Here is a 14,655-nt window from a genome sequence, read left to right as displayed (position 1 = left end):
CACATGAAAAGTTGAGGGCCTTTTTTTCGCCGTACTAGGAACTAAAAATTAAATATGTAATTAAACAATAGTTGGTTGAAGAAATGATAGCAGTGGTTAAAAAAATCAAGCTTGGGACACCTTAAACGATTTCGCTAGAAGATTCAGGGGTAGTATTTAATCATGATAATGATAATTATGTAAAATTTAATTTTTACACAGTTATCTATATTATATTATATACAAAGTTTGAGGAAGGAATTTAAAATTAACATTAGTATTAACATTTATCATTATTTTATAAATTTTCATTTTTACCGTTATAAAAATTATTTTTATTTTAACTACTTATAACTATCCATGACTATTTTTTATTTTAACTATTTAAATATATATTTTCAACATAACTATTCCTAAACATTATAACTAATGATATAAAATTATTTTACAAAAATTATTAAAAAATTATAAAATCAAACGCTAACAATATATACACATTTACTGTAAATTTTACTCTAACTTTAATATATCTTTTTTAGAAATAATTCTTCATATCTTTTTCCTTGACCCGATTGTGGATTGAAGAGGTTGCATTCAAATTCAAGCGGCCCAAATCCAGCGGAATCTTCTACATACTTGGCACTTAGGCTACGTTCTGCCGAGGATAAAAAAACACGAAGTTGTCTACTTTTATGGTCGGCATTTTCCCGCGTGGTGGTTCCTCGCAGTCGGTGACAGTGACATTGACCAAACAGGATAGAGACTAGAGATTTTTTTTTAATTTCTTTTTCTTCTTTCTATTTAAAAAAAAAAAAAAAAGAACAAGAAGAAGAGAGAGAGAGCACGGAAGCGCTGGAACGATAAAAGAGGCGGACGAAGCACTGATTACACGGTATTTGATTGTTGAATTAAGAGTTACTTCAAAACACGGCGCATGAGCCGTCGTTGGTCAGAAAAAAGTGCAGACTTTTCTTTTCCATCTAGAAGGAGCATCCACACATTTTTACTTTAGTACTTGGTTGAATTACTACTACATGAACGGATGAACAGCACCCCACCGAATAAAGGGACATATTTGGGTTCTTCTTTGCATATATATAATGTTCTCTTTGCATGTTTAGGACTGCCCAGTTTACCTGAATGTCTCCTAAAATTGATATACTCAAAGATGAAAATTCCGGAACTGAGGATGTAGCAGCTGGCTGCAAACTAAAATTGATACACTCAAAGATGAAAATTCCTGAACTGAGGATGTAGCAGCTGGCTGCAAATGATACGTTGGCTGGCTGTGGCTGGACAACTTATGATATCAGAAAATTGCTGGTCTCATTTTCATCTTTCGAACCTTGAATGAAAGCGAATTCAGAAACCAAGGGCAGGTGATCACTACCAAATTTCTGCAGAATACATAAAAATTATCGTCAAGTACCAAATTTCTGCCATGTCTTGGTAAACAGGATGTAGCAGCTGGCTGCAAACTAAAATTGATACACTCAAAGATGAAAATTCCGGAACTGAGGATGTAGCAGCTGGCTGCAAACTAAAATTGATACACTCAAAGATGAAAATTCCTGAACTGAGGATGTAGCAGCTGGCTGCAAATGATACGTTGGCTGGCTGTGGCTGGACAACTTATGATATCAGAAAATTGCTGGTCTCATTTTCATCTTTCGAACCTTGAATGAAAGCGAATTCAGAAACCAAGGGCAGGTGATCACTACCAAATTTCTGCAGAATACATAAAAATTATCGTCAAGTACCAAATTTCTGCCATGTCTTGGTAAACAATGCCCAATTCTACCATATTTTTATTGGACAAGAAGTAAAACCCATTGACTCGGGTTGATTTCTGAAGATTAGACGTACTTCATTCTCAAGGTTCTTATACAGAGCTGAAGAGTTCTCTTTACCTGGCATGGAAGCCCACCTATCTTCTTGAGGACATTGATTGGTAAAGTATCCATGACTTTGGTGGGTACAATACCATCAGAGAACCTACATAAACCAATAGAAAGATGTTCGACAAATTATTGCTAAACAGAATCACAGGTAAAAGTAAAGACCTTTACATACCACAAATAGTCAACTGTTCCAAGAAATTTTGAGTGGTATGATGTGGCCAAAGGTTCACCATTGGAGCTTCGTGTTTCTGCAGAACCCTATAAAGTAGCAGACTCGTGCATAGGTGGAGTGATCCAAAGCAAAGGTGGAAAAACTCTCTTCATGCAATAGAAACTCGTACCTTCACCATGGCATAGGAGCTCCTGAGCTTCAACGGATTTCTAATAACACGGCTATCAGTGCCTCCAGTTGCACTTTTGATCTCTTCATTTGTCCAGCTACTGTGCAAGAATCTGATATGATTGGCATTTAAGGATAAACACAGATATCTGGAAAGTTAGAGAGCTGTAACGTGACATTCTTCCTTTCTCTTCATATAGGTTCCAAATGTATCACCAAACGAAACAAGATGTAAGCATTTATCAAACTACAACCACAAAAGAAGCCTTAGACCTCCGTGAACATAAAGAAACAAGAGTTACTGAGACATGGAGAACTGCTGTCGCCTAAACAGTCCAAATTCGGGTATCTTATCTATGATTATGTTGACACAGGAAAGTGACAGCATGAATATGCTTCCACAAATTCATCTTCCTCCCCTCTTTCCTTCCTTCATAGGTAACTTATACAAAGGCATCAAATTGCCATTTTCAAGAGATGAAAAAGAGATATTTCAGTAGTCCTATTCTGCCCTAGACATGATGAATCCTTTCCTTTTGTTCAAGCTTTATTCTAGGATTCCAGTACATATTTGATAAAATTTCTCCCTCTGCTCTCCAGCTAACTAGTGTTGCTTTGCATAATTGTCAGCTTGATCAGTTATGACAAATAAATAAAAAAGAAAAATATATAAAAGATTATCTTAGACTATTATCAAGACGTGCAAAAGAAAGGCTGTTTCTTTAAGTGTCAGATCATAATGACTCTGCAACTCCATAATATGCCAAGGCAGGTTCAAGTAGCTTGTTGAAACTTAAGTAATGGAATAGAAATCATGAAATTTTATGTACCGTTACGTGAGATAACAGAAAAAAAAATTTGAATTACCTGTCCATCCATACAAAGAGAGAACCCTGTTCTCGTCTAATACCAAGAGCTTGAGTTGGACGGCAATTTTTCTGACCAGACAAGTCTCCTCTGTCATGTAGCATGATGTTCAACTGCAGCAGGAAATAAACACTACTTATAAAGCACTATCCAGTACATAAGTTCTGTATTGAAACGCAGAAATTGGACTCCACAATTTTACCTCAGATGACGAGAAGAATGTGTAGATTGCACTCTGTCAAGAAGTACAAGTCAAAATCATCAGTTAGTGGCTCCAAAGAGATGATACAAAACATGCATGATGGATTTTGTGCTCCAAACCTGGGGAGTGCTATTATAATCACCAGCGAGCACAACTGGTGTGTTTCCCCACTTCTTGGAGAGGATGGATGCCCTTGATAAAAGAAAACGAATCTGAAGAACAGGATAATACAGGAAAAAAGCACATCTAGGCATCAAAACAACTTTACAAGAAGCCATAGGTATAAAAGAAATAGCGAATTATTGCTCACAACAATTAAGTGATGTTTGATTACTTTTTAACTGTTTTCTAACTCAAGAGATGCACATAAAAGGATCAAGGATAATGGAGTAATTATGAACTCTCAGTATGCTATAAGGCTAAACTCACTTGACCAAGTTTTACATCCCCTCGCCTTGGATTGTAGAGCACATGAATGTTCCCAACAAGTATTCTCCTTGATTTAGCTTTGCGCATCTACCTGTATTAGAAGAAGTAAGACCAGGAAATTGACAGGCTAGTTGAGAATGAAAAATAATTGCAACTAGACAATTGCATATGCTGTATAACTTTTCAGGAACCTTGTCAACTTGCATAATAGTAACAGCAATCAAGTTCTACAGCACTCCTTCATCCAATGCCTTACATAGTAGGACTTCATTAAACAAGCTAAAATCTACAAAACACCCATTTCTTCCATGCAAACTAGAAACACAAGTGGAATCTTAAATAACTGAAGTGGGGCAAATCAAAGGGAAATAACTCTTTCTACTGTAATCATCATTTGAAAGACCAAACGTTGGGTTTCCAACTTCATGATAAAAGAGATTTTTTGCCGTTGTATAAAAAGAGTCTACCTTTTTTCCTACTCTAATTACCAACAGCAGGCTGCACTAGTGAAATATCTAGCAAAACTTAGATGAAAAAACAAAAAGAAGAAACTGATCTGGTTGTGCTGTTACAAGCACAAAATTCATCATCTAGCATCTGTAGGAAAGAAAAGTTCATTTAGTTGAGCTTTAGCCTTTGCTTGACACGAGTTTTGATATGAACAGTCTCGTTCTATTCATTAACTTAATGTATTCCTCTTGATAAGCAATTTTGAATTCTTTCTACTTATTGAAAAAGAGATAAAAACTTCAAAATGCACCCTAAGATTACCATAACATATAGTTTTGCTCAGTACGGAACCCCAGTATTAGCAAAAACATTGAATCAAATCACAGACAGGAGGAGACCATTGGGACAACATTGGTGACAAACACAAGTCAATGTACATATTTGATTATGTACAAGAAACCAAATCAAAATTACTCTTCTAGAATCAGGAATCAGAAGCTGCAGTACCAAGGGCCTAATATACCAGCCTTTTTGAAGATCTTCCTACATTTGCCCCTACCGTTTAGGACATTATCAACTGTGTGCTTGTGTTGGCAAGATTTATCCTTTAGACTACATAAATATAGAATTCGTTAGAAACAAGGAAATTTATCATCTCCAGCTCACAATGTTCATCTCATCCACATGACAACTGAGTTTTTAAATCAGCTATTGAAAACTGAACCAACTAACGCAGAACTACAAGTCACTACATAGGAACGCATATATGCTCTAGATAAAAGCTGTAAAACCATCAAATATCTCGATGTTAGTGCGTTACCTCAAATACAGAGACTTGAGCAACATTATCTCGGAGCCCATACTGCTTAAACTCAATGCTCTCTCCCTCTATCAATTGGAACCTAAAAAAGCATCGAACAAACCAAACTAGAGCATCAGTATCAATTATACAAATTTGCGAATCATCTTAGCATACGTAACAAACAAGACAAATAGCATAAATATTTACTTATCCGCTTTCCAAAACATTGCGCAACCATCAGCATAATCTCCAGTCCGCCTCTATGCAAAAAGAAAAAAAGGACATCAAAAATCATCCAACCAATATCAAATTCCCAATGAAAATATTCAATAAAAGAAGAGGAATTCAGGAAAGAAAAAAGGAGCTTTCACCTTATAAGAACCAAGGTACCCAGCTTTCTCCATGATGTTTAAGACATCAAAATATTTGTCCACCTCCTAAATTTTTACACCAATTGCAACAAATAAGTTCAGTTTGAGCTTTAGTTATCCCTTGTTTGTTCCAAATATAAAAACAAAAAGGAAAGCACAAAACTTTACTTGTAAACAAATGATATCAGGGTTCAAACCAATGAGCTCTTCGCATATAACCCTTTTGCGATAGTCCCATTTCAGGTAAATTGACGGAACATTTCTGTACAAATCCCAATGCTTGAAGGCATTTCTATCACCCAATATATTATACGACACAACGGTAAATCTCTCTGCAGCAAAAATTTAAAAACTTCATTCAGTTCCAAGAAAATATCAACCATCAAGAATTGATTTTCTAGTTAACTTCACAACCCCATATGAAACAAAAAGGAAAATGAACCTTCAGATAGAAGATGAGTTCTATTATTGTCTGCTGTAACCCACTGGCGGTCAGTATCAGGGATCAGCAGGGATGACTTTCGGCGGACGGGGTTGTACCATCTCCGGCTGTAGGATGATGACTTGGAGTTTGCTGGGCCCTTGACGCAAGTAAGTAAGAAGGAGGAAGATGGCGCCGCTCTAAGGCAGCAGCCCATTGATTGAAAGTAGTAGGGGTAGAAGCCCAGGTGCAGGAGGTAACTTTGGACTTTGGAGAGCGAGCAGTAGAGATAGGTACTATATTGTACAGTAACGTAGTACGATTGGGAGTAGGATTGAGTTCGTGTGGAGGTGGTGAATCTGAGCGCCAAAGTTAGTTGAAGGCGTTGCTTGGAGCTGGGGATTAGGGGCCAAAGTGCAACACCCTTGTAGACTAGTCTAATCCTAAGCAATGTATGCACGCATTTGAGCAATCCGTTACACAAATATCAACAAAAACCTTAGCATGGCCCTGTCCCGAAAGTAAACCTTTGTGTGGCCTTCCTAAACCGAACCAAATGTCTCACTTGATTGGTACTGGAATTTTTCTTTTTAAAAAATGATAGAAGCTTTTATTAATATATCAAAACTTTATAGTAGAGTTCAATTATCTTTATATAAGTGTACCTCGACACTTAAATAGTAAAAAAATCATTTTCTCATCTATTAATATGCCCTACTGCATATTCTCTAATGCTTTTATATAGATCCATACTATCGATATTTCTCACACAAAAGGAGTACAATTGAAACAAACTAGCTAAGTTATTTGTATCTTCCATCAATGTAGACATTCTAATGTCTTTCACCGTCCTTGCTCTAATCATGAAGATGAGCTGTTTGTTTCCAGAACTAACTCTAATTTTCCGCCATTGCTGCTCTTTTGCCTTGATTAATGCTAGTCTTACTGCTTCAGCTTCATCTTGCAGTTTCTTGACTGGTACTAGCAGTGGTAGTACCATTTTAAGATTTTCTTGTGCCTTTTGTGCCCGTCATTAGTAGTGTCATAACTCATAAGCAGCAGTGTTCTATGTTTGGTTGAACCTTCCATTACTTTGTTAACAATGATCGATATATTATAATCTAGGGATAATTTCAGAAACCTCCGTTGAGGTTTTTAACAATTTCATTTAGCTCCTTCGAGGTTTTTAAAATTACATGTACCTCCCTTGTCATTTAAAATGATAATACTACCCTTAAATATTTTAATGAACCTTTGTTTGGTATGCTTATATTTAGAATGACTTTTAAAATTATTTTTTTCATTCTTTTTCCTTCTTATTCCTTTTTATTTTAATTTTTTGCCAATAAAATTGTAGAACTACTACTATTATCTTTTAATTTCTATTGTAACAAAATGTCGAACTAGTGATTTTTTTTTATGAGTTAACTTTATACGTAATCCAATGTTTTTTTGCTAATTTTTGTTTTCTATTTTCTGATATTAAAATTAACAATAAATCAAACATAAATGACCCAAAATCACTACTAAATTATGATAATCCCACTACTCAAAAAATTCAACTCTAAATCCATTATTTTGACATTTTCTTTTCTATCGTATAAATCCAAATCTATAATAAAATACCATCAAAAGTATCCTATCATATAGATAAAATTATTATTATAGTTGTTTATCAAGTAGTAGGTATGGACATGAAAATTTTGACACATTTTCCTTATAATTATACTAGATAATCTTATAATTGTATAGGAAAATAAATTAAAACTCACTACACAAGGGCATTTTTGGATATTCATTTAAAAATTTGACCAAATCAATATTATTTTAAAATTTTGTTACTAAAACTATCAAATCAAGGGAGATAGGTGTAATTTTTCAAATTTCAGGGAAGTTCAATGAAATTGTCAGAAACCTCAGGGAAGGTTTATGAAATTATCCCTATAATCTATCTTAGTATAAATGACGCAACGTTTGTACATGATCTCAATATTGGTAAAGTTTCTCTCTTTTTCTGTTCTTGTAATACTAATTTATTCCTCTTTCCTCTCTATTTCTCCATCTTGTTCTTTCTTAATTTGATAATTCCTTATTCAATTCCATTACAACGGAATTGAGAGATTGGCACTAACTGCAAGATAGAGTTGAAACAATCTTTTATATAATTGAAAAAATATATATGTAATTGAGCATAAGACAACAAATAATAAAGGATTACCATTTTATGCACAGATAGTATAATAATTTTTTTTATACCAGCAACTTTAGATGTATGCTACATATGCATGATTTAAATTTCAAATTTAAATTTATGTTATGTAACATAATCTAAATCTATTAATATAAACAATATTATACACTGACAGTATATGAAAAAAGTTATTCAATAATAAATTTATATTCATTAATCAAATTTACAAAATCAAGATTTTAAACTGAATCTTTTACTATACACAACGAATCAACATCAAATCAAACCAGCTTGAGTGGGTTACGGTGTTCATCATTATATCTATTTTTATACATAAAGCATGAGCACGGTTTAGCGTTAACAAAATATGTTATTATTTTGAATTATCAAATTTACTTAAATTTACCATTATCATTAAGAGCAAAATGATAACAATTGCTTTGTTATCACATTGTCCTCTTCTCACATCAATAGTTGCTTTGACATAAAGTCGTTTCATTATTTATCTTTTTTCATAAAGTATGCATACACATATAGCGTGTTTTACCCGTAGTGAAAAAAATTTAAAAGAGATGTTATAACACTTCTCTCTTCTAGTCAGATCTATATACCTGTTTATCCTTTGCACAATTTCTTTAGGCTCCTTGCTCTGTAAAATATGATAGATTAGATTATAAAAATATTATCATTGTGAAAAAAAAAACATAAAGTGTGCCTCACCCATTTTAATTGCTAATAATGGATAGTACTAATTGGGGGAGTACATGCACTTTAGAGCAAAAAACCTCAGTGGCCATTAAACTATTGGTGGGATCATATTTTGGCCATCAAATTATTTTTTATTAATAATTGGCTATTAAACAATTTAATCCGTTAAGCCTTAACCATTTCATTGTTAATTGCTCTTAAGTTCTAAAATTAGCAAAACACGAGGTAATGTCCAGGACAAATTTGTGCAGCAATTTACTGACCCTAAAAGTCCGATACGGCTAATTTCAGAACAATAGAGGAGTTGCTGGACCTTCAGCATCTTCCACCGAGTCGCCAGCCAAACCCCAAGTCGCATCCCTCAGCGTTCCTCGCACCGCTGCCAGAGGAACCGCCACCACCCACCGGAAGGCCACTGTGACGGTCCAAGAAGATGAATTCGAAACTACTTCACATCCTTCCACCAGGACTCCCCGTTCAACCAGAGGACTGCCGGTTGCTGCAGCTGAAGCAGACGTCCCCCAAACTCCACTCCCGCCTAGCAACATAGCCAAGGCTGCTTCGGCGTGCCACAAAATCGAGCCCCACTTTAATCAAATTGAACGGGAGGGACACCCGGAGGATAATAATAACATTGGCAAGGAAAGGGAGCATCTTTCTGAAATCGCGGCTATTGTGCCAGCTACCTGGCAACGAGGTCTCAAGCATACACACAGTTGTTATTTACGAACAAACAAAGGAGTTGAGTTTAGGGATGGCAATGGGGCGGGTCCCCGGCGGGCACCCGCCCCGCGGGGGACTACCGGGGCGGGGGGAAAAAATCCCCCCCGGTTTAGAAACGGGGCGGGGAACGGGGGTATATTCCCCCGCCCCGTCCCCCGTTTAAAATTTAAAAAATATATATATACATAATTATATATATAATGATATTATTAATTATATTACTAATTATACATGTTTATTAATAAAAATTATTAACTATTTATACTAAATTTATTAATACATTTATATTAAATTTCTAACTACACTTAATACAATAACATTTTTTTCCAAAAAAGCATAATAACAATTTAGTGAATGTATTTGTATCAAAAACGAAAATTTGATTATTTTAGTTATACTTTTTTATCATATTAGATTGTATTCAAATAACTTTTGTTTAATTATTTTTATGAGTTTCAATTGTAAAGTTACGATGAATAATAATTTGATGATATGTTGATATTTTAGTACTTGATTATTTGTTCAAATTTAATTATAATAAATTATATAATAAATTTTTTTTAACCCCCGCGGGTGCCCCCGCGAGGGATGCGGGGCGGGGCGGGGGAAGTCGAAGCGGGGGATGGGGCGGGGGATGGGGGTAACTAATAGGCAATGGGGCGGGGGACGGGGGAAGGATCCCCCGCCCCACCCCCGCCCCATTGCCATCCCTAGTTGAGTTGTAGGGTCAGTAAATTGCTGGACAATGAGCAGCTGTTCACGCACTTTTCATAAGCCCACCTGCTCAATTTAGAAACTCTTTTGCCTGCCTCTATTTCTCTTCTTTGCTCTTGTTTTTCAAGAAATGGGGAGCTTTGAGCATAAAGTGAAGGAAAGGGCCAAGGAATTGAAGATCCTTTTCCAGGAAGGGGGGAAGATTGTTGGAGATTCATGCAAGAAGGGATGGTACAAGGTCCAGGACATTAGGAAGTAGTGATTTCAGGGATTTTGTTCTGTTTCAGCAAAAAATTGTTCACGTTTTCTTTTTCTGCTTCTGACAATTTTTTGGGTTAATTTACCAGTTGAGTTTTGTTTAGTTGTGGTAAGTGGTTTTGTTTAGGGATGGCAACGGGGCGGGGGACCCCTCCCCCATCCCCCGTCCTCCACTCCCCCCGCCCCGCCCCGTTTCTCCCGTGGGGTTAATAAAAAATTGTTATATAATTTTATTATGGTTAAATTTTAGCAAATAATCAAGTACTAAAATATCAAAACATCATCAAATTATTATTCATTGTAATTTTACAATTGAAACTTATAAAAACAATCAAATAAAAATTATTTGAATACAATCCAATATGATGAAATGAATATAATCAAGTAGTCAAGTTTTCATTTTTGGCACAAATACAATCACTAATTTATTATTGTACTTGTGCTTTTTTTAAGAAAAAAATGTATTGTATTAAGTGTAATTAGGAATTTAGTATAAATGTATTAATAAATTTATATTAGCAAATTTAGTATAACCAATTAATAATTTGTATTAGTACACATATATAATTATTAGTATAATTAATAATATCAATTATATTATATATACTAATAGACATTATATAATACATATAACTAATAATATCATTTTCATAAGTTTGTAACTAATTAAATTATATATTATATATATAATTATATACATATATATTTATGTTTTTAAAGCGGGTGGCGGGGCGGGGGTACACTCCCCCGCCCCCCGCCCCTTTTCTAAGCGGGGGGAAAAAATTCCCCACTTCCCCGCCCCAACCCCCTCCCCATTAGCCCTCCGCGGGCGGTTTTTGGTCAAGGATAGCACCCGCCCCCATTGCCATCCTTAGTTTTGTTACATGTAAAGGGAGTTTGGGTAATTCTTGTGGTTTTTTTTTTTACACGTAGCTTCTTGTGATAACTACTCTCAATCCTTGACCAAAAAAAATTATTGGACAAAATTATCCTCGGACATTGCCACGTGTAATGCTAATTTTAGAACTTAAAAGTAATTAACGACGAAATGGTCACGGGTTAATGGATTAAATTGTTTAGTGGCCAATTATTGATAAAAAATAATTTGATAGCCAAAATATGATTCCGCAGATAGTTTAATAACTGCTGGGATTTTTTGCCTTGAACTTTATAGGTTACTGAAGGGGCTTCCAGTAATTTTACCTTCCTCCTAGAATTTCACACATTGCGACATCGTTTACCCCTAGCATTTATCCCTTGTAAATAGATAAAACCAAAGGAAAATCAGGAAATAATTGTGTCCAAAATTAACACGAGCCCGGAGCCACCAAATATTTTAGAAGTGGAGCAGAAATTTTGTTGGCACCTGACTGAAGAACAATAATACACTGCGACTGCGTGTGTGTGTGTGTGTGTGTGTGGTGTAGGACGACGAGGCTACAGACAGAGGCCCATTAATGGAGACCACCATCTGCAGTCGAGTTGCTCTCTCCCCCAACCCGTTACTCCAGCCCAAACCCGGTATCCGAGCTCCATCTTCTTTCTTCTTCGTTTTATTCATCCTGTTATTGGGGTTACAACCCATAAGAAATAAATTGCTGGCTGAACTGAAATTTCTTTTGATTTTAGAACATGTAGCAACAGGGATGTGATGTTGGTTTGTGACAATTCTTGGTAAATGGGAACTAATAGTGTCAAACGAATTAAGCTGTAGAAGCCCGGTAATTTGCATGATGAATGTGGAATTTGCTTTGTTTTGTTAGGTAAGTGCTATTGGAGAAGGATTTTTCAGATGATAACTTCAATACTTAGATTTGGGATATAGGTTTATTGGAGATAAACTAATATAATCTGTACTGCTAATGTTATTGAATTTGCTGATTAAAAAGAAATTACTTGAGCATGCAATTGTTTAGTGATTTTATTGTATCACAATTCAGATGTTATAAGTTGAAATAGTAGTGTGTGTAGGTATAGTGAGATAGTAATTTTTTCCGTGTGGTTGCAAATATGGGAATTGGAAAGAATCAGACCGAATCTATGTCAAGCTGAAGCTTTGAATCTCGATCAGAGCCGCTATGGTTACTCGTGAGAATATAGATATCTCACTGAATCTAGGCCATGGAAAGGAGAAAAGTTATCTGTTGCATGACTTCTGAACATCTGTTAAAATAGGCCTTTCTTTTGTGAATACTTGCACTTGTTTCGTTTGTAGTGTTCTTTGTGGCTTGCAAACCTTTGGATACCCTGCTATGTTTTAGGATAATATTCTGGCCCCCTGTCCCCATTCCATCTTGTAATTTTGGTTCAAATATTTTTTCTTTTCTCTAGCTAATAAACAACCTCAGCAGCATCCCTATTATCAGTTTCCAATCACTGGGCATTTATGCTATTGGTGATTAATTTTTTATATGCATGCTGATAGTATTATGGTCCACAGGAGATAAATATTCTCTTCAAAAACAATGGAGAAGCAGGAGCAACTTTATGACAATGCCAATTGCAGGAGCTGGGAAAGGCGCTGGGGTGTTGGATAAGCCTGTCATAGAGAGAACAGCTCCTGGTCGTGAATCAGAATTTGACTTGAGGTCTGGTAGTTTAAACTTGTAACTTTTTTCCATGGTTCGGCAATGTTGTGGCTCTTTTTTTCTTTTGCAGAAGAACATAATTTTTGTTTCTCTCTTTATTCCATACTACTACTTTGACTTTTCCACAACAAAGTTGTATCTTGTGTTTCCGAGGTCCTCTTTAGCTCTTTCTCTCTCTCTCTTTAATGTTTTATATTAACTTGGATAATATATATATATACACACACACACACACAGTGAGTTGAACAGTTGTATACTATATGGGATAGGACTAAAGAACAAGACGTCTGACACTTACATAGAGCTGAGGGTTTTTAACAGTGTGGTGGAGCTTTCAGACCTGAGTAGTTTGGAATTTTTATTGGGCTTATATAATTTGGCATTCTTCTTGCTATTCATACCATACAGTGCACATCTGGTAGCACTTTCAGCTGTTTAGAGCTGGACTAAAAGAACTACAGCATAAAAAATCAAAGATGTGGTGGTGAGACTTGCTTGCTCTTCATTGACTGAACAACTTGGGGGGAGATGACGCTCTAAGCTGTAGTGGCTTATTTGCTTTAGTGAAAGTTCATTATAGTTTTTGTTGGTCCAAATCTATTTTGAGGTGTTCTCTTTTGCTTTCTATTCTCTACAACTAGCTTCAAGCTGAAAGAAACTGATCTGAAATGGTACTTTTAAAGATTTTTTTCCGAGATGACTGGCTTTTAAAAATATTCAGCATTGGCAACTTTTAAGCAAGGCATATTGTCAACAAGAAATTGTCGAAATTTTATGTATGATTGACAGAGTAAGAGCTAACCAGTGATATATTTATTTTTCTGCTGAAGAGTAACCATAAAATGTCTAGAAAGAAGAGAACAGCTTGAAGAACCTCTTATCGTTTCCTGCCATGCGATGTTCATTGTTGTTTTCATTCTTGTGGATACCTATTGCTAAAATTTCCCTCCCACCTCCCCCTTCTCCCATCAAACAGAGACAGAAAAAGAACAAATAAAAGGGACGGAAAAGTAAAGCCACCAAAAACCTGAATGAATTGGATGATGCCTTTCATTTTGAAAGTGGTGCATGATAGTTGAAATTGGTAGATTCTATAAACAATTAGGGATATGTTGCATGAAGATTACTCCACTTTGTTTTCCAGGAAATCAAGGAAAACGTCTCCGCCTTACCGGGTGCTACTGCACAATGACAATTACAACAAGAGGGAGTATGTTGTGCAAGTGCTGATGAAAGTCATACCTGGGATGACTCTGGACAATGCCGTGAATATCATGCAAGAGGCACATTACAATGGCTTGTCGGTGGTGATAATCTGTGGTCAAGTAGACGCAGAAGACCACTGCATGCAGCTGAGAGGCAACGGCCTCCTGAGCTCAATTGAACCTGCCAGTGGAGGTTGTTGAACATATCAGATTTCATTACTTTGGGGAGTTGTAATGGATCTGCATTACTAGGACTTGCACATGTATATAGAAGCTTGAAAGCTAGCATCTCAATCAGTCGACATGCACTAGGACTTTGAATCTGTAGACCAAGATGAGGGTATCAGTGCCAATATACCAGCTACCCTATCTTAATCTCCTCTCTATATGAATAATCTATTATCACCTCCCTTATTGGCCATTTGCTGCGGTTTATATGTGAGTAGTTGGTTCTGAATGAGGCATGCACATGAATATATATATTATGATTATGTATTTTCTAAATT

General features: G+C 35.8%; 2 protein-coding genes across 3 annotated transcripts; one reads left to right on the top strand and one right to left on the bottom strand.

The window, feature by feature from the left end:
- Positions 1-1,041: 1,041 nt before the first annotated feature.
- LOC113742708 (carbon catabolite repressor protein 4 homolog 3) lies at positions 1,042-6,224 on the bottom strand. Of its 2 annotated transcripts, none has more exons than XM_027270625.2 (13): positions 5,784-6,224; positions 5,510-5,673; positions 5,342-5,407; positions 5,178-5,230; positions 4,989-5,070; positions 3,719-3,805; positions 3,409-3,501; positions 3,290-3,322; positions 3,088-3,200; positions 2,222-2,333; positions 2,053-2,138; positions 1,890-1,974; positions 1,042-1,707 (listed from the first exon to the last, which is right to left on the bottom strand). In XM_027270625.2, the coding sequence occupies exons 1-13, from the start codon at positions 5,977-5,979 to the stop codon at positions 1,612-1,614; spliced, it is 1,266 nt and encodes a 421-aa protein (XP_027126426.1). In that variant the 5' UTR covers positions 5,980-6,224; the 3' UTR covers positions 1,042-1,611. The 2 variants fall into 2 exon arrangements, with proteins under 2 accessions (XP_027126426.1, XP_027126427.1); XM_027270626.2 differs by having other exon boundaries at positions 2,222-2,321.
- Positions 6,225-11,658: 5,434 nt separating this feature from the next.
- Positions 11,659-14,570, top strand: LOC113743015 (ATP-dependent Clp protease adapter protein CLPS1, chloroplastic-like). The gene is made up of 3 exons (XM_027271071.2): positions 11,659-11,877; positions 12,797-12,944; positions 14,089-14,570. The coding sequence occupies exons 1-3, from the start codon at positions 11,814-11,816 to the stop codon at positions 14,348-14,350; spliced, it is 474 nt and encodes a 157-aa protein (XP_027126872.1). The 5' UTR covers positions 11,659-11,813; the 3' UTR covers positions 14,351-14,570.
- Positions 14,571-14,655: the final 85 nt, after the last annotated feature.

Source organism: Coffea arabica, chromosome 4e (genome assembly GCF_036785885.1).
Source record: "Coffea arabica cultivar ET-39 chromosome 4e, Coffea Arabica ET-39 HiFi, whole genome shotgun sequence".
Taxonomy (NCBI): Eukaryota; Viridiplantae; Streptophyta; class Magnoliopsida; order Gentianales; family Rubiaceae; genus Coffea; species Coffea arabica.
The sequence above is the reverse complement of the archived record's forward strand: the minus strand, read 5'-3'. Positions and strand labels throughout refer to the sequence as shown.